Genomic DNA, 24,809 nt, shown 5'->3' on the forward strand with positions numbered 1-24,809 from the left:
CTGAAATTGAAAACCATAAAATATCAGTTTATCATTGCATTCAACAGTAAGAACGACCCAGTTTGACAATGTTTCTTAAATTAAGTGTCTCATATACATGGAAACTGATAAAAAATTGAAATAAATCTTGCTCTGAAGTACACATCAGAAAAGATCGCCTGAGAACATCAAAATTCCGGATCATTTTAATAATAAATAATATTTATTATATTATATTGTATTATACTTTCATGTAAATTAGTTGAATCTGATTCGTCGAGAAACATTTGTTAAAAAACACTATTACCCTCTGAATAATGAAACCACGCCCTCCAGTGTAGCAACAGTCAACATTGCTTGACGACGGGTGAAATTCCCAAAAAACATTGATTGCGCAGAATTTATGCGCGCAAAGTGTAATGTAATTTGTATAAAACATTCAATATACTATAATAAATATTGCATGTAGTTGAGTGTAACATTGAAAATTTTCACCCCTCGAAAACCATTGTCAACCTCGGCTGTGCCTCGGTTGACAATGGTTTTCTTGGGGTGAAAATTTCCAATGTTACACTCAACTACATGCAATATTTATACAATATTACATTTTATTATACTTTCATGTTAAATACTAAAATCTGATTGGTTTAGACACATTTAACAATCCGTAATATTACCCTCAGCGTTAGCAACACACTTGACAACGGGTAACATTACGAAAATATCACATGCGTTCAAATCATGCGCGTACGGTTCACCGTAGAATTCTCAAAACGTCGGTTGTGCGTTTGAAAGAAGCCGAACAAACGACGTCAATAAAAGCTTGCGTCCGATGTGGCTTACTTGAAAAAGACAAACGACAGACGAAACATCCTTGCGAGTGCAAACTTTAGGTGATAAAGGACTTTTTGAGTAGCAAACAAATAATAAAGAGGTTGGTAAATTATTTACGAAGCTTTCCTATTGAGAAAAATAGAAGTTGGGAGTTTGAAAGCTTTCTAAGCGTGAAGTTAACGACGATCTCCGAATTTTTTAATGACATCCGAAATCAATAAGACATTCAGTATAATAAAATAAATAGTGCACTTTTTGAGGGTAACAGTTGAAATTGACACCCCTCGGAAAACCATTGTCAACCTCCGCTGACGCGTCGGTTGACAATGGTTTTCCTTGGGGTGTCAATTTCAACTGTTACCCTCAAAAACGTGCACTATTTATATAATATTATATTATATTATATTATTATATCATATCACATCACATCATATCATATTATATCATACAAACATTGCTGTTATGAGGTCAATACGATGATTTAGCCACCTGAGGAGTACAATATTCGCCGAGCCCGAAGGTCGAGGTGAATATTGTACTTCAAAGGTGGCTAATTCATTGTATTAACCTCATAAACAACAATAAGTCTTTTTATTATATGATTCATTAAGATTAAATAATGAGAACTCATTAAGCAATCCATGTCATCTTACTTTTTACATTTGCTGAAGTCATAGCCGAAAGCAATGAGAGAAAAAGAAGTTAAAATAAACATCACCCGTTGTATTAATTTAGAATTTTTAAATCTATTAAGTTCGATGTAGAAAAAAAATAAATCTCAGGCACGAGTATTTTATTTTATTTTTTTTAAAAAATGGTATTATAATTTAAGAAAAAAAAGACAACTTAATTGAAAAAAAAAAATCTTTCACTAGCCCCCCCTCCCCCCCCCCCCCCAAAAAAGAGGAGGATTCTTCCTACTCAAAATTTTAATTCGGGGAGATCGCATTTAAAGTAAAAAAAAAATTAGTCCAATGTGGAAAAAAAATTAAATCCACTTGGAAGGTGACACGGAGGTAAATAAATAAAACGTAGTAATTTTTCTTACACTGTTGGATCTCAGCCAATCAGAGAGATGGGTATTATTCATATATTATAATATAATAACGGGTAATATGTCAGCGCCCTCGGTCTTTGCGTGGATGTGAACCTCGCAAGCTCTGTCCGTTTTACCGCGCAAAGATCTAGACCTCTGGCGAGCATATTTTCTGATGTTCTGTTCATGACTTTTATTTCATATATATCAAATATTTCATTATATCAAAACATGCTTTGATATTTATTCACACTTTATTACTTGAATGCTCACTCCACAAAGATATAAGAATACATTCATTGATCAATTAATACCAGAAACTGCAAACATTCTCTAACATGCATTATATGGTAATCTAACTTTCAATTTTTCCTTTGGTACAAATATTTTTCAAGCATGTTCATCATTTTATTACCACATCCAAATGATTTTAAATTGAGTTCCCAATTAAATCTTTTATGTTTCTTTTTCTCATATTGGCCGCAGAATCAGCCGAACTATTTGTTGTTGTGTTAAAAAGCGCGCATGGAGAGAGGAGATGCTATTTTTTACAATAAACTTTTATAATTACTTTTTTAATTGAGAAAATAAATAAAATTTGTAAATACAAGAATTTTGAAAAAAAGGGTTTTATGTTATGTCTTAATTTTTCTTAGTATTAAAAAATTTTGAGACTTTCTTTTTTAAATTATATGAAAAGAGCCCGGGCTTTTACAGAGCCATATCTATCCATGCGAGCAGTGTTATGCCCGGGGAGTAATGACATCACATACATGTACATTTGACATAATAAATATCTGTAACTAAAGTTGTAGGGATATTTATGACCAGGAATGCAGAGAAAAGCCTTCATTTGAGTAGGTAAAAATGTATTAAAACAGATTATTATAATAAGAAGGTAATTGATTAAATATCAGGAAATTATGCCTGTCCTCGGTATTTGCGCAGATGCGGAACGAGCTTGCCCGTGCAAAGTCCTCAGGCTGGCATATTTCTCGATACTCAGTCAATAATTATAATAATTACCTATTATATTATATTATTATATTATATTATATTATATTATATTATATTATATTATATTATATTATATTATATTATATTATATTATATTAGTCGTACTTTATTCGAGAATCGCGGAGTTAGAAGCTCATCCTAACGTTTCGTGATAAAATCCCAGAGCAGCACTTGAAATCGGGTTCCTCAGATGAGATTTTTATAAACTGAGGTTCCGACTAGAAGTGTAGGTGTTGGCTAGAAAACCATTCAATGTTTACTGACTAAAAGTGCAGAATAGAGGTTTAAATTTGCAACCTTTGATGGCGTCCTAGTATGAATAATATATTCTTGAATGGATGTAAAAGCAAACAAAAAGTAATAAATACATTTTGTCTTATTAGAACTTGATTTCAGAAAAAGAATTAGATATACATGCATCTAATATAAAACTCACATACCTCATAAGAGTTCATTTTAATGTGCCTTGCGTAAAGAGCTAGTCTACTAGAACTCAGATCTAGAGCTTGTATATATACATAATTATATACATGTAAGCACTCTCTTATGACGAGTGTTTGATTTGAACATATGTGGGCGTTTTATCTTTTCTGCATTTTTTTTTACTGTTTTTAATCAACTTGAAATTTATCAGAGCGATGTTTTAGAAAACAAACACAACTTCAAGGTGTCTATTATTGATAACGATATTGTTTTAAAATATAAAAGTAAATTATTATATTTAAATGTATTGATCAGTGATCAATAAGTTCCTTGCTTGCAAATGAAAGGGAAAGTCCGTACACCCTTTCCCATGTTATTTTCGTTATGTTACAATCAAAATAGAGATCAGAAAGAAAGAAATATTATCTCATATTCAAATTGCACAAAGGGCTATATTCATCGAGGGGTATAGGACTGTTTTTTTTTTTTTTTTTTTTTTTTTTTAATTTAATTTTTTTTTTTTCAAATCCGGACCAGGCCTAAAGAAACAGACTCAAAATTCAAAAATTTGAATGTGTTAATTTTTATTACTCAAACTAGACTAATACATATTTTAAATTTTGCCAGTTTGTAAATAATTCAAAGATATATATATAAATATAGTGGGATGTCAACGAGTACCCGGTTAACCGGGTACTCGATCGAACGTCCGAATATCGAATACTAAAATTGATACTCGGTTACTCGGATGTATATTTTTCTTATTTCAAAGTATATATTTTTTTATCAAAAATTTATCAAAAAATAACTTAAATATGCATACGGTACATAACGTGTCGTCATCCACACCTGTAAAACACCCGTTATTGCCTGTGGCTGTGTACATGTATATATACAGTAATTAGTGACCAATCACCTGGTACACGGCTATACTCACCTATTGTTGTCCTTAATTTTTGAATGGCTTCAATGATTGTTTTCATTGTACGTCGTTTAAGTATGGTATATTATCTTCAAATCATTTTTAAATTATTTACTTAATATACGGCAGTGAATTTAGACATGCATAGAAATGCCTATGCCCACTTCAAAAGTGAAGAAATATTTAGAAATAACGAAAGATTAAAAAAAAAATGTTGAAAGTCAGTTTGTGTAGTAGGTTTAGTGTATACCGTGGAAACAACCAACTTATGAAAAAAATATTAGACTAGCGATCCCAACAACGTCCTTCCTTCTCTTTCCCTAGTTTAATCATCACAAACCTGCGTAACAGATTGTCCTCCTTTTGCGTTGATCAAATAGATTCTAAACAAGAACTGTAAACCATTTGTATTTTTTGATGTATAAATTGTGTCGTTTGTGTTCATTTTATAAATAAATTTAGTACCAAAAAATAATTTCCGTTGGAATCTATGTTTATATACGTTTATAAACGTGATAAAACCAGCTTTGGGGTTTGACAGAGCTTAACGTGGCTCAAGAAAATTAACATACATGTACTTGTATTACATTTTTACCGAGTACCTGGGTACTCGATCGGAAAAACGTCCGAGTATCCGATTAGCAAAAATTGACCGATCTGACATCCCTAATATATATATATATATATATATATATATATATATATATATATATATATATATAAAACAGTCCATCATTGAGTCACATTGTTAGATCATTATTTACACAATGAATTGTCTGCGGATTTTTCCGTTTGCCCGATCATGATAAGTTCAAGTATTTACGAACTTCTGAGCTTGATTACTGTTCGTTATCTCCAAATTTCATTAGATAAGCAACTGCAGGGAAGTAAGGAACAGGAAGAAAACCAATCAGAGTTAAAACTTGCAGCCGTTCAGCTGCCTGGTCTGTAGTGTTAATTCAGAAAACAGAAAAAAACAGCAGTTAACAATTAAGAGGCCACAACGCTCACCTGAGTAACAATGGCCCTTGTGTTCCTTATCAGCAGATTTTCCCCAATATATTCCTATGTAAATTTAAGTATATGATGACCCCGCTCTCGCCACAGCCCCACCCTACCCCAGGTGTCATGATTTGCACAAACTTGTATCTAAGGATGCTTATATACATGAATGATCATGGTATGCTAGCTGTTCTTAAGAAGAAGACTTTAAAAGTTTTTTTCCTTTATATTATTATGTAAAACTTTTATGGGCCATTGTGGCCGCATCTTCATGATTTGAACAAATCAGAATCTACACTGCATCTACACAGATGCTTCAGTATAAATATAACTAACAATCGCTCTGCTGTTCTTGAGAAGAATTTTACAATTTTTTCCTATGTACATGTATTCCTATAAAAAACTTTGATCACCTATAGCGGCTTTACCCTGCTCCCGGGGGTCATAATTTGGATAAACTTGAATCTATACTTCATGAGGAAGTTTTCTTCTAAATATGACTAGTCATGACCTTGCTGTTCTTGAGAAGAAGAATTTTAAAGATTTTTTTTCTATGTATTTCTATGTAAAACTGTGATTGTCCATACTGGCTCCACCCGACCCCTAGGAGTCATTTGAACAAACCTGAATATATACACTACCTTAACATGCTTCCTTGTAAATATGACTAATCATGGCTTTGTTGTTCTTTAGAAGAAGAAGAATCTTAAAGATTTTCCCCTTAGTATTCCTTTGTAAAACTTTGATAACCCATAGTGGCGGTCATGATTTGAACAAACCTGAATCTACATGTACACTACCCCAGAAAGCTTTCACATAACTTTCATCTTTTCTGGCCCAGTGGTTTTTGAGAAGAAGATTTTTAAATTACCCTACCTAATTTTCACCATGATCTCCCCTTGGAAGAGGGTGTGACCCTTCATTTGAATAAAATTGAATTCCCTTTACCCAAGGATACTTTGTGCCAAGTTTGATTGATATTGGCTCATGTGAGCTAAAAAGTGCAACTTCAATTAAACCCATCTGATAGATATAGTGATTACATAGAAACTGTTACAAATACTCAATATGGATAATAACTGAATACAAAATTAAATCAGCTAGCACTGGTTGAATAGATGAAATTAAATTTGGGATGCAGAAAGATGTAATTTTTTTTCATATTAAAAATCCTTTTAGTCGGAAAAATTTCCGGCTAAAAAGGTATTTAATGTACTTTTAATCTAAAATATTCAAAATACCTTTCGTTAACTTGCTATCTCTTCAACAATCTTCACGGTAAACAACCAATACAAAAAATTATCAACACAAAGTTTAAATGGAGCAGATTTCCTCAAACAATAGGTTATTATACTATAAAGTTATAAAGTTGGTTATACGGAAAAGTAGTTCGTATTAAAAAAATATTTGGGGATATTAATTATCACTACTTTTCATTAAAAATAAATTTAAAATAAATACATGTATAAGATTCTTTGATATGTAAGTCTTATTAAATCTAATATTATCTAGTTGTACAATAGTTGTTAGCATAACAGTATTCAATTCTATAGGCCTACAAGTCTACAGGTCTACAGGTAGACAGGTCTACATGCTCGTTGTACAATAGGTTGTTAATATTGGAGTATACAGGTCTACAGGTCAACAGGTCGACAGGTCTACATGCTAGTTGTACATGCATAGGTTGTTAGTATAGGAATATACAAGTCTACAGGTCGACAAGTCTACATGCTGGTTGTTAGTATTGGAGTATATAAGTCTACAGGTCGACCTGTGGTGATTGGGCAGAATGTGAAACTGTTTTTCATAAATATTATATATTTTAACGGGGACCATATTAACATGTAGACCTGTCGACCCGTAGACTGTCGACCTGTTGACCTGTAGACTACCCCGACCCGTACACCTGTAGACCTGTCGACCTTTATAGACTTGTCAACCTGTTGACTTGTTGATGTCAGTCTGTTTTTTTTTTTTATATATAGATTCATATATGCATATTTATGAATGAAATAAAATATAATTATATGCATATAATAAATATTTAAAAGTTCTTTCAATTCAAATTAATATCTGTTTAAGAGGACTAGTCACTCCTATTTCAATATGAGTGAATCCGCAGGAACTACATATCCGTATATTATACTTAACCTGGAAAATGAATGCACAAGTTCAAGTTCAAGTTCAATTTATTCACCCAAACCAAAATATTGGTACATGGGGTTCATTAACAACATATATACATTATATACAATCTGGTCAGAGGTACATATACAAAACAAAAAACATGACATATGATTGAAAAAGAAAATAAATAAATAAGAGAGGGGAAAATATATCAAGGAGGACAGGCAGCATCATAAATTTTTAAAATAAACATACATAGTTTTTTCAGCATTTTTTCATTTTTGGTTGACATTAATTCCATAAATTTAATAACATTAGGTCTGTGGGAATAATAATTTCCCAGGTAATTTTTTCTTACATTAGCTAAAGTTTTACATTCTAAGATATAATGAAATTCATCAGCAGTTTGATTATTATTACAAAGTGTACAGATTCTATCACACGGTGGTATACCATACCATCTTCCAGTCTCTACTGGCAGATGATGATTTGCAGTTCGAAATTTTATAAATATTTTTCTAAATTTAATAGATAACTTATCAATATAATGTTCAGATCCAAAGTTTTGTTTAAAGATTCTGTAAATCTGTCCTTTTGAAGAATTATTTACGTCACTAGACCACTTTTGAATAAATTGATCTTGTAATATTTGTTTTACAGTAGCAGTTATCCATTTATAATTCATATTGACACCCTGTTCGTACCATACATTTGATAAACCACACATATTACATATTTTCTGTATACAGTCTAACCATGGGTTTGTTAAGTTTCCATCACAGTACAGTTTAAACATATGTTTGTATAAAACATTTACAATTTTATTTGGCGGGCCTGAAAAAAGCTTTGCCCAATATGAAATCATTCTACAATATACATGTACCGTAATATACAGAGGAAAGCGACCTGTTTCACCATAGACCATATACGATGGGTGGAACTTTTCAAATTAAATACATACTTTATAAGCTTCAAGTGCAAACGCTCAATAATATCAAGATTTTCATAGCCCCATATTTCAGAGCCATATAGTAAGACTGGAACTACAACTCTATCAAAAAGGTCAAATTGACAGTCTACTGGTAATTGGAATTGTCTAATTTTTCTTATAATGCCATACATCGCTTTTTGTGCTTGTTCATATAAGTGTTTTTTTTTGTTTTACAAAAGGAACCTGTGCGTGAAAAAACAACGCCTAGATATTGAAACTCTCTAACATTTTCAATAACTAAGTTGTCGTAATAAAATTTTCTTTTTAACATAGGACCCTTTGAAAATACTAGAATCTTCGTTTTTTCACCATTCACTTTCAACTTCCATTGTAAACAATATGTCTGAAATTTATTGATTGCATGTTGTAATTCATCGGCTGACTCAGCCATAATAACAGTGTCATCCGCATAAAAGAGAATCAACAATTTAAAATACATTAGTAATTCGTTCTCAATGGTTCTTGAAATACTTTGTAAGCCTGCAATATTCTTGCTCAGTAAAAAATCTTCAAGATCATTAATATACATTGAAAATAAAAAAGGTGAAAGATTTTCTCCCTGCCTTACTCCTACATTACAACTAAAAATTTCTGTGGACATCCCATTTATTTTCACCATAGATTTTACACCTTTGTACATATTTTGAATGTATTGAAAACATTTACCATTTATACCATTAATATGTAACTTGGTCCAAAGCCCGTTTCGCCATACAGTATCAAATGCCTGTTTAAAGTCAACAAAGGCGCAAAATAGTTTCTTTTTTCTTTGCATCAAGATATTTGATAAAAATTGTAAGGTAAGGATATGATCAAGTGTAGAATAATTTTTCCTAAAACCAGCTTGGTTTTCTTTAAGTAGATTAATTTCATTTGCATAGGCTTCCAATCTAGTATTTAAAATACAAGTACATACTTTTCCTAAGCAACTAAGCAATGTTATGGGGCGGTAATTATCAGGTTTAGTCGGGTCTCCTTTGTTTTTATATATAGGTTTAATTAAACCAATCAACCATTCTTCGGGAACAAAACCACTTTCGTATATGATGTTAAAATTTTTTAAATAGACTGGCATAACTGTAGTTAACGTTGATGAAATATGTTCATTCAGGATATTGTCAACTCCAGGGGATTTACCTTTTTTTTTTTATTTTTGTTACAGCTTCTAGTATTTCATTTTCACGAATAACAGAATTCAAAAACTCGTCGGATATGGCATGGGTTGCATTTGTGACGGATGGTGCATTATTACTAAATTTATAGTTCTCTTCATTATCGCTTTCATTGATATTTTTCAAGAAATCATACATATCATTTATATCAACAGAACACTTTTTTTCTTTATCACAGGTATTTAAAATTTTCCAATAGTCTTTCAAATTTGATGAACGTAAATTTTTAAGTTTTTGTGATAGATCATTTGTGTATTTTTGTATGCATTTGTCCATTGTTTTTTTTTTATATTCTTTACTCATTAAGACAAGATTAGTTTTATTCTCTGTTGAATTATATCTATTTTGTATTCTTTTTGCTAGATGAAATTTTTTCCTAGCCGTTCTGCAGTCTTTGTTAAACCATGGTTTATTACGCTTGATATTGTCTGATGTTATATTTTTATGCAATCCAAATGTTTCCTGTGCCGCATTGGTAAAAACAGTACTTATATCTTTTGCAATTTTAGAAATGTCTGATTCGTTGACTGTGTCAATGTGGAGGGATAATTCATTCAGAGAATTTTCAATAGCTGTTACGCTTGACAGAGCAATATTACTACAAAATTGATCGGCTTTATCTGGACACCACAACTTCACACTCGACTGATTTACACTTACGCATGTATTTTCTGATCGAGTCTTGAGACTAGAGATTGTAAAAGATATTGGCCTATGAACATCCGATAAAAGATTGCAAAAATCATGTATATCAAAATTTTGTATAGCTTCTATAACATTTATACTGGCCAGAACATAATCAACTGTACTACAATTTTTACATGTAACTGCACCGATGTTTTTATCATTACCTAAACGGCCATTAACTTTAAAAATATCATTGTTCTTGCAAAAGTCTACTAATTTATAACCAAAATTATTAACACTCGTGTCTTGAACTATTCTCTGTAAGGGTATTGAAAGTTTTTCAAAAATGGTAGACCGTGCTTCAGTTTCACTGTGGGGGAAATCATCGCATACATTTATATTTGTCAAAAAATTATCAGGAGTAAAATAATCAGATAAATGACCAGTTCTTGTATTAAAGTCACCCATTAAACACACATACTTATTATCATTCACTAAACTGATTAACTCTTGTTCGACTTCTAAAAAACAGTCAGGGGAGGTGTATTTACTACCTTCGGGCGGTATGTAAACAATACCACACAGTACATCTTCATTAGTACTAAATAACACTTTGTCTACTTTAAACCATAAAACATATTTACAGTCAGTGTTTATGACTTTGACATGCTTAACAATATTATCCTTAACTGCTAAAATAATACCCCCAGATCGAATATTCGTAAGTTTCTTTCTGTTTTTCATAAAAGTTACATAGCCAGGTATTTGAATTTTATCAGAATCGTCGGTTTTTGTTTCAGTAAGTCCTATTACATCATATTTTTTGCTGAACTCTGTAAATTCATTACAGAGTAACTTATTTTTAACACCACAGACATTTAAAGAACGTATTTTCAAATTATTTACATTACTCTTATTTACATTGCTGTTATTCAGAGTTGACTGTTTCAAATTATTTACATTATTCTTATTTACATTACTGTTATTCGGAGTTGACTGTTCTCCTGTATGTCCCTACCTAGGACGATCGGGAGTCGACCCTTGGCGTTGTCTTTTTAAAGGTTGACGCTCGTTATTTTCCCGTGGAGTATCCTGGCTCGCTGGATTTTGCTGAGCTGTAGATGTCAAGGGAGTGGATCCAGCGGGTGGCGTGTACACTTCTCCGTCAATATAAAGGATATCACGGACAAGTTTTGTTCTCTTTTTATCTTTCCTTGCTTGACGCATCACTGGGTAAAGCTTCTTCCTTCTCTCTTCTATTTCCTGTGGGAACTGTTCATTTACCCATACTTTTGTTCCGCTAAATCTCCTTGCGGCATTGGTCCGAATGAATTCCCGGTCCTTGAAGAAACTGAACTTTGCCACTATATTTCGTGGGTATTCGTTGAACTCACTCCACTTGCCAACCATATGGACTCGTTCGAATGATATATCATAACCTAATCTGAATCTCCTTTGTATGAAATCCTGTAGCAGCCTCTCTGTGTCTTCCCATGCATGCTCTGGAATACCCGAGAACACAAGATTATCTCTCACAGATCTTGCCTGGAGATCAGTCACTGAACTTTGCAATTTCTCATTAGCCTCTCTGATTGTTTCCAGTTCATCATTCACTTTATTATCTGTAAGTTTCTGCATATGTATACACTGGTCTAGGCTCTTTCTGTTGTTATTTATCAACTTAAAGGTCTGCTATTGAAAGGAAAAGCGTATGTCATCCCAAACCGCCATTAACGCTGCTAATTTGGAGTTGCACAAATACCGGTAGGGTATTAGTTGTTTAAAAAAACCCGCACATGTGACACTTGCTGGGATCAAATGCGGAGAAGAAAAAGAAGCTTTTGAAAAACAGGATTAGTGATAACACAAAATGTTGATTTTCTAATAAACCTCTTGGTCAAGTTATTTTATATTTTTAAAGAATTAAGGTGGTTAGATTAGTGAATATGAAATACAGAGGAGAAATTGTATGTAAAATCTAAAAACGGCCGAAGGTGGGGAGTGGGGGTTAATATCAACAAACTGGAAATACTTAGCATTGGAAAAATACCTCCAATGCATCTCATAAATACCACAAAACCTTAACAAAAAGAGTTGAAATTTCCGATTTTGGATTTTTTTCCGATGGCAAACAGTGGTCACGTGACAATAATTTTTAGAATATTTTCTTTCCATGGCTACGCACATTGTATACAGCGACAAATTTTGTGCAACTTATTCAAATTTCTTTTCAGAAATATTTTGGCACGATGCAAGGAATAATCTTTTAAAGTGTAAAAGAAATTTTTTTTAAAGCTATTACTGAGAAAATTAGAATTTAAGTATTTGCATAGTTTGTCTGTTTCCATTGCAAATGTGACCGTTTTGAAAATTCAAGTACTAAGCACACTTATACTGTTTGTGATCATCAATTCTGCGAAAATTTATAAAGATTATCCACGTCATCTCTGTGAACGTTTACGGACACAATTATAAGTTTTTTTTACTAAAGTAGGGTCATACGTATGTTTAGGTGCAATCTTAGGACCTGCCTAAGTACTACATAAGTATGTCTAAAACCGTAAAATAAAAAGAACTAAGCCAGGTCTTAACTAAGTCAACATTATGTTCACAATACTTCTTATGAATCACGCTAGTTTGTCAATTTATTTACTTGTATTGGTAAAAAGTATTCAGTTATGTTTTTAATTATATATAAAATCGAGTTCCTTTCTACAACTTTAGTTAGGTTACAGTAAGTTTCGTTTTAAAATTATAATTCTGTTAAAAATAATTCCTTGTATTTGGAAATAATTTATTTCACAAAGTGGCAAAGGTTCAATGTAAATGCATGACTTTTGTTTATCACTCGAGACTGCTATGTTTTCAGCTTATCCTTTATGGTAATTCTTTTGTTTTGACAAATGTTCACTCGCTTTGTCATCCTTGCAGACGTGGCACGATAACGGAACGTCTATCTACTTGAAATTGAAATTTTAATAAAAAAAAGTTCAAAACATGATTGGAGGGACATTTTCAATTCTTTTTTCCCCAATGTACATCAGCCAATATCAGCAAGCAAATACTGTAGACGTTTTTTGATATACATGTACTTATTTAAATTTAATCAAGGATCGAAAAGAATTGTTTTCAGAAGATAATTATCCGTATGTCTCCAGCTTATCAACAGTCCCCCCCCCCTCTCTCTCTCTGGAAGTACATAGTGAGCCCTTGACTGAATCTGCACTTGTTGTTGAATGTCGTTGAATCTTATTCACAGACATTCTTTATTAATCTTCTAGTCATCATCCTCTAACTCACCGACAATTTTTCTGTTTCAAAGAGTCTGTTTCACATCAAATGTTCACTGTGAAGATAAAATTCATGATTAATGTGTACAATTTACTTATAATGATGAGTGTTTATAACCTAGGTCCACTAGTATTTCAAAAGTATCCCCAAAATATAATTTTGCATCTACCTGTATGCCATATTGAGAGTGATATTGGAGTCGGTAATTAATGCCACCCCCCCCCCCCCCACCCCCTTCTTGAAAAACTAAAATTCATATACCAGTATTAAATACTGGTATTACTAAATTGATATACTAATATACTAAATTGATTGACACAAATCCTTGCACTTTCACAAACTAAGCTTAGTCCATAATACTTAAGAAAAAGAGAAATTTTGTTGTGTATATTATAAAAAAAGATAAAAACTATAATCCAAAAAGTTCAGAGTCGAAATACGAGAAAGCAAAACCAACTCAGCAGCATTGTCAGTCCGTGCTGAGGATGTGTGCAGACTAAACAAACTGAACGCACCAGGTACAGTCCCTGAAACGTTCTACTTTCCCACTTGAACGGTGAGCGAACGCTGAACGAACGGTGAACGAACGTTGAACGAACGCAGAGCGAACATTGAGTGAACGATGTGTGAACGCTGAACGCAACTTGGTGAACGATGTGTGAACGGTGAACGGTGAGCGAACGCAGAACGCGAACGGAGCGCAAACGCGAACGCAAAGTGAACGGTGAACGAACGGTGAACGCAAGATGAACGATATATTCGGAATGCCTCTGATATTTTCCCTGCATTGAAACTATTTTATTGTGTTAAAATGTTAGGTGCCAAAAAATAAATAAATAAATAAATAATAAATAAGTAAACCAATAAATGAATGAATAAATAAGTCAAAAAATAAATTCTCCAAAATTGTCCTAAGAAAGACGATGCATGCACATTAAGTTTTTAATCACATGATTCTTATCGCATTAAAACATTGCAATTGTTGCCGAACGCTGAAGTATAAACAAATCAGAGAAAACTTCTGACTTACAGAATGAATTAAAGCGGTTGTAACATCCATTCATATATCTCCGTGTCAGGGCGATTTCGTGTAAAGTAATGAAAAAAAAAATTACAAAGGTCAGTGGATGTTTTGCATTTATACGCTCGTATTTTAAATTTTTAATACAATAATATATTATGGGTCATTTCTATTTTTCATGATGATTTATTGAGCAGACTTCTACATGTATATGTAGATGGCCGTGGTTATACTCGGACAAGATAATACAAAGATACATATTCATATTATTTGTTATAATTTTCCAAACTTGATATTTATGTAATATGCTGTTATAGTTTTTATTAAACAGACAAATGAGAGAGAGAGAGAGAGAGAGAGAGAGAGAGAGAGAGAGAGAGAGAGAGAGATTCCGTTATAGCCCCCCCCCTCCTTTCAGGCTTCACTAAATGTTTGTACCCATATTAAACAAAAACTCTGAAATTTTTTTCTAAATATATCAGACAGTGAAAGTAACTTTTTTTTTTATCAACAAATCATATACATTTGTTTGACAGTCATACTCGTTTTTATTTTCCTGCTTCAAGTTCACACGAAGTCCACGTGCTTGTCCTGTCAATCAAAATCATTCGACACTGTGCAGGTGTGAAAGTTTCGTCACATCGAAGACGAAGTGCGAGTATTTCCAACAAGTTATAACATTTATTTTTATCATTTCTAGATTTGATCCCAACATTTGAATAATAAATGAATAAAATACATTGGGCATTAAAACTTGAATTTGAAACATACTCTCTGCCAATTTCAAATACCACCGCCGACACGTGTACATTTTAAACTACTATTGTTTTGTGACTTTTTTTAGATGCATGCTTGTTTTGAGACTGAAATTTTTGTTCTAAAAAAGACCTTAACTTATTTTTAAAAAAAATGTTGATTAAAATATTCTGGAAATACAGTACTGACTAAGTAACCAAGCTAGGGGAAAAAGGGGGGGGGGATTAATCATATCGAATGGCAAACATATAAAGTTACGATGAAGAAAGATTTTTTTTTTCTCTATAACTATAGACTTTACATATTATATTAGAGAAAATTCTATAGTGCAGTACATTTTAAATAAATATTTCCTTTAACCACACTATCAATTTAATTCGCTCCAAAGATAATAAATTAATAGGATATCCGCAGTACTATGTATAACTCTCAGAACTAGTTCGATCATATTTTCTGTAGTAATTGAAAAAAAAAAACCGTGTTAGAAATAAATATTTTCGTAATTTTGCTGCGTAATTATTTGACTTACATACATATGTAATTATGTCACCATTAACGATTTGTCGTCTTTAACAAAATAACAAAATGTTGCAGTGCTTGAAGTATTTGCACATTGCCCTTAGTTATATTTAATATTTCAGCATCGTTCTACATAGGCACAGAATGTGCTTATAACAACATTTATTTTCCAGAGTAATTTAATAAATAACCTAACAGCTAAGTTAGAATAATAAAAATATATATCGTAGATATTTTTCAACATGAAACAATGATTCTTCAAACACGATATGTTAGTTATTAAATTAAAAAAAACCTGTAACTCATTCCCTACAAAAAGGTAAGTCCTTTCACTTCGGAGTTCCGAATGACAATGAAAACTGAACGATAGGTGAACGCTGAACGCAAGGTGAACGCAAAGTGAACGGAACGAAAAGCGAACGCTGAACGCTTTGTGAACGGTGAACGCGAGCGCACGGTGAACGGTGAACGCAAAACTGTGAACGGAGAGCGAACGGTGAACGCACGGTGAACGAACGGTGAACGCACGCTGAACGAACGGTGAACGAACGGTGAGCGAACGGAAAAATGGGAAAGTAGAACGTTTCAGGGACTGTAAAACGTAAACACTAACAATAAGTGCCCTGTTTACAAACACAGGTGTTTGACGTGATGTTATAAAGAATGTAGTTGTTATTGAATTCCTAGAATGTTCATGTAAGTTAAGTTCATTAAACTGAAGTTATGTTTTAAATGAAATAGATATTAAAAATTGTATACAATGCAACTGTGTCCAGGCCCCTTTAAAGGGGCCTGAACACAAAGAGACTGACAACATACATGTATATATATATATATATATATTTATATATATATATAGATAGATATATATATATATATATATATATATATATATATATATATATATATATATATATGTCATGATGTTATTTAGGAAATTTTAGAAAATATGAGCTTCAAATCTGTGTCCCAGCCCCTTTAAATCACAGCATTACACTACATGTAATGAGACATTTTATGGTATTTATATCAGTAAATTGTTATTTACTTTTTTTCGGATCACTGCAGTAATTTTTTAGTTATATGTTAAACAAGTCGGTTGTGCCGACATTTATTTCTTCATACATGTACTTAAATGAACTTCATTGTACAGATCGATGAGAACCTCTCTCTACCACTTACATAGGATTTTCGCACTACTTTCGACCTTACTATTTAAAACCTATGAAACTTGCTTAAAAGGGACGCTGAGGCTGTCTTTTAGCTTTTTGCGCTGCGCGTAGCGTTTAAACATGAAAAATAAATAAATAAATAAATAAAATCAAAATTTCGGTGCTGATTCTTTGACATTTTTCATTTTTCTCCTTCAGATTACTAAAAATTTTTTTTTTTTTTTTTTTTTTTTTTTTTTTTTTAGAAAATACTAAAATTTAGGTCTGGTATTGTTAACTGAAAGAAAAATACACCAAAACAGAGAAAATACAAAGCTTAATGAGAGTAAGACAAAAATTAAAAAAAAATATTTGCAAAAATGGGATGCATGTAAATCTAAGATAGATAGATTGATTGCTTGAATATTGTTAAATCCTTTTCATGATAATTATTTATATTAAATTTGACCAAAGTTTGAAACGAAAGGCTTTGTTGAGATTAAGTCTCTGACTGGATTTGTTGTAAGTATCAACTTAAGGTACAGGCCTGTAGCAACAGTTTCAAAAAAGGGGGAGGGGCTTATGAATATAGCATGTAGATATATTTACATGTATTTATCTTACATCTTGATTTAATTTTAAGGAGAAAAGATCTTGCTTATAGGGACAGATTTCCTGCTCATCATAACTACATATTTAGTTTCTTTGCTTTATAATCAGGAGAAGAAAAGAATATTTTCAGAAATTATGCCTTTTCACTAAATAATCAATAGAACACCGCCTCCTTTCACCAGAACTTGGAATTTAAGTGGCAACCTTGCTTTTGAAAACCATGCATTTAGTTTGTTTAGATAAAACTCAGAAGAGAAGAAAAGAATATTTTCAAAGTATTAATGCATTTTCACTATAAATTCAATAGAGCTTCGTCTTCGACGAGTAATTTGTTGGAGACAGGAATTAATATGTCAAAAATTTTGTAAAATTCCTGATTATTTAATAAAACAATTACTGACTTTTGAATTTAGTCTACTCACGATTAGACTTGGTCAGGTATTGGTTAACCTCGGTCTTCTGCCTCGGTCAACCAATATCTTACCAGGTCCGTATAGTCATGAGTAGACCTCATCAAAAGTCAATGATTGTATAACATAATCAATATTGCCTCCAACCCCAGTCAATATTTATATAATAGTATTTCAGTTCTGCAGATCGGTGATGTCAGTACTTCAATTCTGAAGTGCTATATTCATTGTGTAACACCTTTCTTAATTTCCACTGCGACATCGATACATACCTTCTTCTTTGATTAAACGTATACATGTACATGTACCTGTAGACTTTGGGTATAAGGTGAAAATTCTTGACTTTTTATTTGTGTTCGATAATGCTACTTATTTCATAACATTTTTATTTTATCCGTTGTACATTTAGATTTGACTTTGAAAGTTACTTAAAAGACACTTCTTTTCCTTTTAATTTTTTAATGTCAAATTACAAAAATTATCACAACATTGAACAAGAGGCCCAGAGGCCTTTACGGACACATGAGTATAATACAAATATTTAAAGGATCCATAGAAGTATAAAATAAACTGATAAATGAAGCTTTATTACCCTAAAGCAATAGAAATAGGATGGCCAGGATCAACAAAATATTTGTCTATTACTCATTTACAGCTCATAAAGTAAGTTCCTCTTGCCCACATTCATCACTATCACAATACAGATTATTAACAAAACAATAGTTTTTCGGTACTTTTTTAAACCCCACATTATAACCTATCACATCATACTATGCATTTAGCTGAAGATTTAAAAAAAAAAATCAAAGATTTGACACATTTTCACTTCATTCCCCATCCCCCAGAGAAACACCATAATCCCTGACCGTGCGACCACAAGTTTTAAAAAAAATGAGAGAATCACCCTTGCTCATCATAAATATGCATTTTGTTTATCTGCTATCTGCTTAATACCCAGGAGCAGACAAGATTATTTAATAGAATTAATGCATTTTTGCATTTATTTTTACATTAATGCATTTTTACTACATTAGATGAAATCCCGCGCTTAGCGCGGAATTGAATTTATACCACTATCGACAGAAAAATCCCAATAAAATATATTGTAGTTTCTATTGACAGCTTACAGGCTTATAGCAGGAAGAAATACTTTGTTCAAAACCCCTCATTTAGTTTTGGAGCAGAAGTAGATGTATATCTTCACCCCCCCCCCCCCCCCGTTTGTAAAAACTTGAAAAATAACAATTTCACTAATTGACGTTTATTGTGAAACCTGTTATACTTTGTTATGGATATTGTACTTCAGCTGCTCTTGTTTCATTCCCATCAAGGATAAAAGCAGCGAATATGCACATCTTAATGATAAATTGAATGTTTTTTTTATTATTGTTAGTAAACATTACCTTTTAACGCCTTAAGAATAGGTCATGTATTTGGTACAAAAGACTGTATTAAAAAAAAAAAAAAAAAAACCCTGAAATGTATTGATTAAAGCACAAAATTTTTAACAGCTTGAATTGTATTTGAATATTACCTTATTTCTTTAATTTTCTATTTTCATGTATAAGCAAGTTTATTACGAAGTACAAATTGTACTTCGGGCTCGTTGCCACGATGCTCTCAGTGAGGAATATACAAATTTTACCGATAAATTTATTTTGAAAACCTATTAATAGTCTTTTGATATATAAATATATTCACAACTTATAACGTTATCAATGATTTACCATTATTTCAATTACCATTGACACAAAAGCTTTTTTTTTTTGCTCATGCAGCTATAATCGCCTCGTTTTTCTTTTTAACATTGGACTCGATGCTATATGATGTTCTAGAAGTTTCTGTGAATATTAAGATCGGTGAATGACGAAAATAATAAGCACTTTTCCTTTTTTAATCGGTTATTACAACTTATTTCTTTTATATTATTTAAATCAAGTTTTGATTAAATAATTCAGTGATGACGTTTTATGAAATAAATAAACAATTGCTTGTCGTCAGTTTCATTAAATATTGCCAGTTACTTAGATCCGCCAACCGGAACCCAAACGGTACTCACGTTTTTGCAAGATTTTCCAAGAAAATATGCATCTTCACTTTATAACCAATAAAGCCCCCGTGCAACCTTTCACCATGACCCCTGACCCTGGGGCCATGAATTTCACAATTTCGGAAGAATCAACCTTGCTGTCATAACCATGCTTTTAGTTTGTTTACATAATAACCAGGAGCAGAAAAGGACATTTTAAAAGAATTAACGCATTGTCACTATATAATTAATATGGCCCCCAACCCATTACATCAGGACCCCTGACCCTGGGGCCATGAAATTCAAAATTTTGGAAGAGGCAGCCTTGCTTATCATGACCATATACTTAGTTTGTTTACATAATAACCAGGAACAGAAAAGAAGATTTTTAAGTAATTAATGTATTGTAACTATAATCAATAGAGGCCCCACCCTAACATCAGAACCCCTGACCAAGAGGCCATGAACTTCACACTTTTTGAAGAGGCACCCTTACTCATCATAACTATATACTTAGTGTGTTTGTTTAATATATAGAAGCAAAGAAGATTTTCACAAAAATATTGCACTTTCACTATATAATCAATACCATCCCCTCCCCCTCTCGCATAAAACCCCTTCACCCTGGGGTCACAAATTCTTACAATTTTAGAAGAGGCACCCTTGCTCATCATAACTATTAGCAGAGGAGAAGATTTTCAAAGAAATGCATTTTCACTATATTATCTACATAGCCCCGCCCTTGCACCAGAAGCCCTGACCCTGGGGACATGAACTTCAGAATTTTGATAGAGGACTCGGTGCTTATTACAATCATGTTAACAATTTGTCTGCTTGATTTCCAGGAGTAAAGAAGAAGAATTTAAAAATTGCATTTATTTTAGTGGTTTTAGAAACACCCCTCAGCCCCAGGGAGGCAATGGACATGGGATTCACAATTTTTGTTCTCCTTTACTCAAAGATGCTATAAGCCAAAAATGGTTGAAATTGGTTCAACAGTTCCAGAGTAGAAGCTGGAAATGTTCAATTGTTAACGCACTACGCACGACGACGGAGAAAATCGGATAGCAGTAAGTCACCTGAGTGACTCAGGTGATCTAAAAATGAAAAGAGCCAACCATCTTACACAACATACTGCTACCTTAAAGTAATAAGAAAAAAAATTGAATAAATAAACGAAGTAAAAAACGGAGAAACATTTGCTTAAACCATTGTCATGAACACCCCTTTTTAATTCGTTGTTGAATGTTTGAAGTCTTAGTAAATTCTCTTTTTAGCAGTTAGCATAAATTGTGTCATTTTGTAGGTAATCAGCAACAGCGTCGTAACAAAACTGATAATCCTCCTAAAAATACAAAGAAGAATCATTAACAACAAACTTTATAAAGAATATATCAATAAATCTTTGTTGTGAAGATTTACCAAGTTGTTTATAAACTCGGGACGACGAATCTGTAGCAGCCGTGTTATGGTAAATATGTCCACTTCTCTATCCATGGTCATTTGTTCAAGTGCATTGTATACAACACAGAATTGTCCACAGCGCTTTGCACCGTCACTGAAATTTTAATTGATCAATAAATACAATCCAAGAATATTTTTTGATATTTTTTCAGACTTCTGAATAAAAAGTATTGTAAATAAAGTAAATAAATGAAGATGAAATTTATTTATGTACTTTTTTTCTTATTTCTAAAAGGATTCTAATGAATTATCAAATATACCTTGAAAGTAGGAGAATTCTTCCACCCGGATGAGTGTTCTCTTCCATCTTTGCCTCTTTAATTAAATCAATTAAGATTCTTCTACCAGCTGTGTCGTTTTCACCTCTCCATGTTATGCTTTCTAGTATTGTAACTCGAACATCACTGCTCGACTATAGATTGTAGAAGACAAAGAAAAAAAGTTTGAAAAGTTATGATAATCGTCTTTAATTAGTTCAATGAAACAATTCATTTATTATCTATGCTGATTAAGACCTTCGATTGCAGTGCAATATTGGTTTTGACGATGTTTGGCATTTTGGTACAATCTGAGAATTTGGTGGTGAATTCTCCCACGGTTTTATTCTCGTTCTTCCTTGGGATCCAAAAAGAAGACTGTAAATTTAAAAAAAGAAAAACAATTCTTAAGTGAAAGGGGGACTTGGAATAGATATCTCACTTTAGAAAGAAATGCGTTAGTCAAATCCTCGTGCATTTTCAATTAAATCTATTCCATAATCAAAACCTTTTTAAACCACAATGCTTTTAGATGTTTCAAATTGATTTCAAAATCCTTTATAACTACACTGAACACTATTTTTTTTTCAAAAGGTATTCTTTGAGTTATTATGTTTCATGAATAAATTCATTTACCGATGGAAACTCTCTCAATGGAAACAACGAAACGATGATTGGAGTATAAAATGCTCTCACAAGACTCAAGAAATCTTCTATATAATCCGGAAGTGGGAATTGGGCGCTAATAAGACAATCACTTCTTGTGAAAGACTGAAATTAAATATTCATTGTAATTACCGGGCTCAAGATATTAAGACCCAAATGGCCAATCTTAACGTGCTTTCTTAAAAAAAGGTTTATTTATTTTATAATATTAACCTGTAATAAAACTGCATTGTAGTATCTCCTGGCCCCTTTTGAGTCGAACGCTTGACACATGTACTCATCAACTACAATAGATTATAATTAGTATTTATGGGAATGACCAATTTATACTTTAAATTTGTAAATGTAAAAAAATCTTAAATAAAATGTAAATCAATTTTAAATTATAAAGTACCATGAATTTAAGATTGCTCAAAATAAATAAATAGATAGGTAAATAAATTAATAAATAGATAGATAGATAAATAAATAAAGAAAATGATATATGTAGGTATATGAATTCTATCAGAGTTTTCAATTTGTTACCAGGCAATACGTTTGGAGTTAAGTTTGCCTCCTTATTCTTTATTGCAAACTCGTAATCTTTGTCAGAGTATTCTTTCCTCAAAGACAATAGCTCCTATAAAATAAACAGAATGAAGTTCTATAATTACTGCAGCTCACATAAACTTTATTCAAGAAAAGTCTATTATCGATGTTTTCATCACTCAATAAATAAAATTCCCGTAGGCAACAACGGTCATGAATGCAGAAGAAGAAATTCCAAATGTTTTTTTCCGTTTTTATGTATGTATGTATTATGTAAAATTTAATAAGCGATTTAAGTCTAACCCTGAACCAGGGTGCATAATTTGAAAAAAAAGAAAGAAAGAATTAATAGCGATTCTCTGTAACCACTTAAACTTCTTTGCCAAGCATGGTCACCGATTTTGATGAAACTTGGCCCATTATTACAAATTGACACCAGAAACATATATCAAATAAAATTTCGTTGCTATGTGTCTTGGTTGCCATGGTAACAGCCAGAAAAGTTGAAAAAAAAATGAGATTTTCAGCTACTTTGAATCTTTATTAAGCCTTAATAAAGAGTAAGGAAAACAAACAAACTATTCTCACAAAAACTTGACACCTTGTCGCCACTTATGCTATAAAGAAACTATTAAGAATTTATCTCTAAGTAAGTGGTAACCATGGATACATTTAGAATACATTTTAGATGCTGAAAAATGCTAAAAAAACGCTCAATATTCACTAATGATAGATGTTACATGATCACACTCTATCAACAACCAAAGAAAAGCAATAAGAATAATTGACCTTAAGTAATTAGGTATTGGCAATATTATTCTAAAAATAACTTTTATGGTTGCCATAGTAACACAGTGTATCCATGCAAAATCTGTTGCTAAGATTGGGTTAATGCTACAATCTTGAGGAAAAACAATAAAATTCATGACTGGCACATATACATCCTTAGGACCTTGCAACACCGACAACATAAGAAAAATTGGGATTAATTGTTACTTTGCAGTGTAACCATGGAAACAACGTATCAGTTGTTTAAAGTGATATTTTTTTGCTGCTTTAGAAATTTACTTACCTTTTAATCAAGAAACATATTATTTGACTCACCTTGAATAGTATTTATCAGGTAGAACTAAAGTTGAATATCATATATTGATAAAGTTTGTTGAAATATACAACACTGTTGCTATGGTTACCAAGAAGGGAAAATGCTCGATTTTGTTAATTCTATATCAATATTAAATCCTATGTGCCAGCTTTTTGCATCTAGTTAGAGATTGGGTGGTAGTCAAAATTGAAAGTTAGGTTAGTTGTTCATTTATATCAATCATAAACGTTTTGGGAATCTACATACAATGGTAAGTATCCAAGGAAACAGAATATTTTTCAGATTTTTATGCATATTTTTTCGGCTAATTTCCATAGCAACGCTCTATTTAAAGAATTGAATTTGAATTTTTTGAAATGTAAAAATTAGGGTCACACCAATGCCTTTAAAAATTGATCATCAGTTATATAGAAATATCCTTTTTAAAAAGATAGGATAAGATTAAAACACTAAGTTTAAAATCCCATTGTGGTATTAAAACCATGGCAACCATTGCCAACCTATAAGAAATATCATATTTCGTCCTTGGTATATGTTACAAGGATTTCTTGTCTATTATATGCTTGCATTTCAACCTATAATTGTTTTTATTCTTAAGTGAATGACTTTATAAAATTAAATGAACAAAATTATTACTTTTGAGTACTTTGTTTCCATAGTAACGTATGTAATAGTTGATTTACCAAACATGTTTATCATGCATTTAAGACATCAGGCCTTTAACTTTCAGAAACAGTCATTGCCACTTGTTTGCTTTGCTGCAAACATTATCTGTGGGACTCTGAACATGTTGAAAAATGCCATTTTTCAAACTTTAGGACATGTTGCTATGGTAACCATGACACGTAGCAACCAATTTTTGCCTGATTG

General features: G+C 32.0%; 2 protein-coding genes across 2 annotated transcripts in view; both read right to left on the reverse strand.

Moving 5' to 3' along the window:
- Positions 1 to 11,144: 11,144 nt before the first annotated feature.
- LOC133204318 (uncharacterized) lies at positions 11,145 to 11,768 on the reverse strand. Its single transcript, XM_061340043.1, has one exon. It carries the CDS (start codon positions 11,766 to 11,768, stop codon positions 11,145 to 11,147), a length of 624 nt encoding a protein of 207 aa, XP_061196027.1.
- Positions 11,769 to 20,958: 9,190 nt separating this feature from the next.
- Positions 20,959 to 24,809, reverse strand: part of LOC133204319 (receptor-type tyrosine-protein phosphatase epsilon-like) — a 62,469-nt gene continuing 58,618 nt past the window's right edge. The window contains exons 23-29 of the mRNA XM_061340044.1: positions 22,832 to 22,925; positions 22,520 to 22,590; positions 22,277 to 22,411; positions 21,899 to 22,018; positions 21,644 to 21,795; positions 21,342 to 21,477; positions 20,959 to 21,264 (exon numbers count right to left, since the gene is read on the reverse strand). Coding sequence (XP_061196028.1) covers positions 21,193 to 21,264; positions 21,342 to 21,477; positions 21,644 to 21,795; positions 21,899 to 22,018; positions 22,277 to 22,411; positions 22,520 to 22,590; positions 22,832 to 22,925 — 780 coding nt within the window. The 3' untranslated portion in view covers positions 20,959 to 21,192. The remainder of the gene's footprint in view (positions 21,265 to 21,341; positions 21,478 to 21,643; positions 21,796 to 21,898; positions 22,019 to 22,276; positions 22,412 to 22,519; positions 22,591 to 22,831; positions 22,926 to 24,809) is intronic.

Source organism: Saccostrea echinata, unplaced genomic scaffold, assembly GCF_033153115.1.
Source record: "Saccostrea echinata isolate AGI-Se365-2 ecotype Australia unplaced genomic scaffold, CSIRO_AGI_Sech_v1 ptg000052l, whole genome shotgun sequence".
Classification (NCBI taxonomy): Eukaryota; Metazoa; Mollusca; class Bivalvia; order Ostreida; family Ostreidae; genus Saccostrea; species Saccostrea echinata.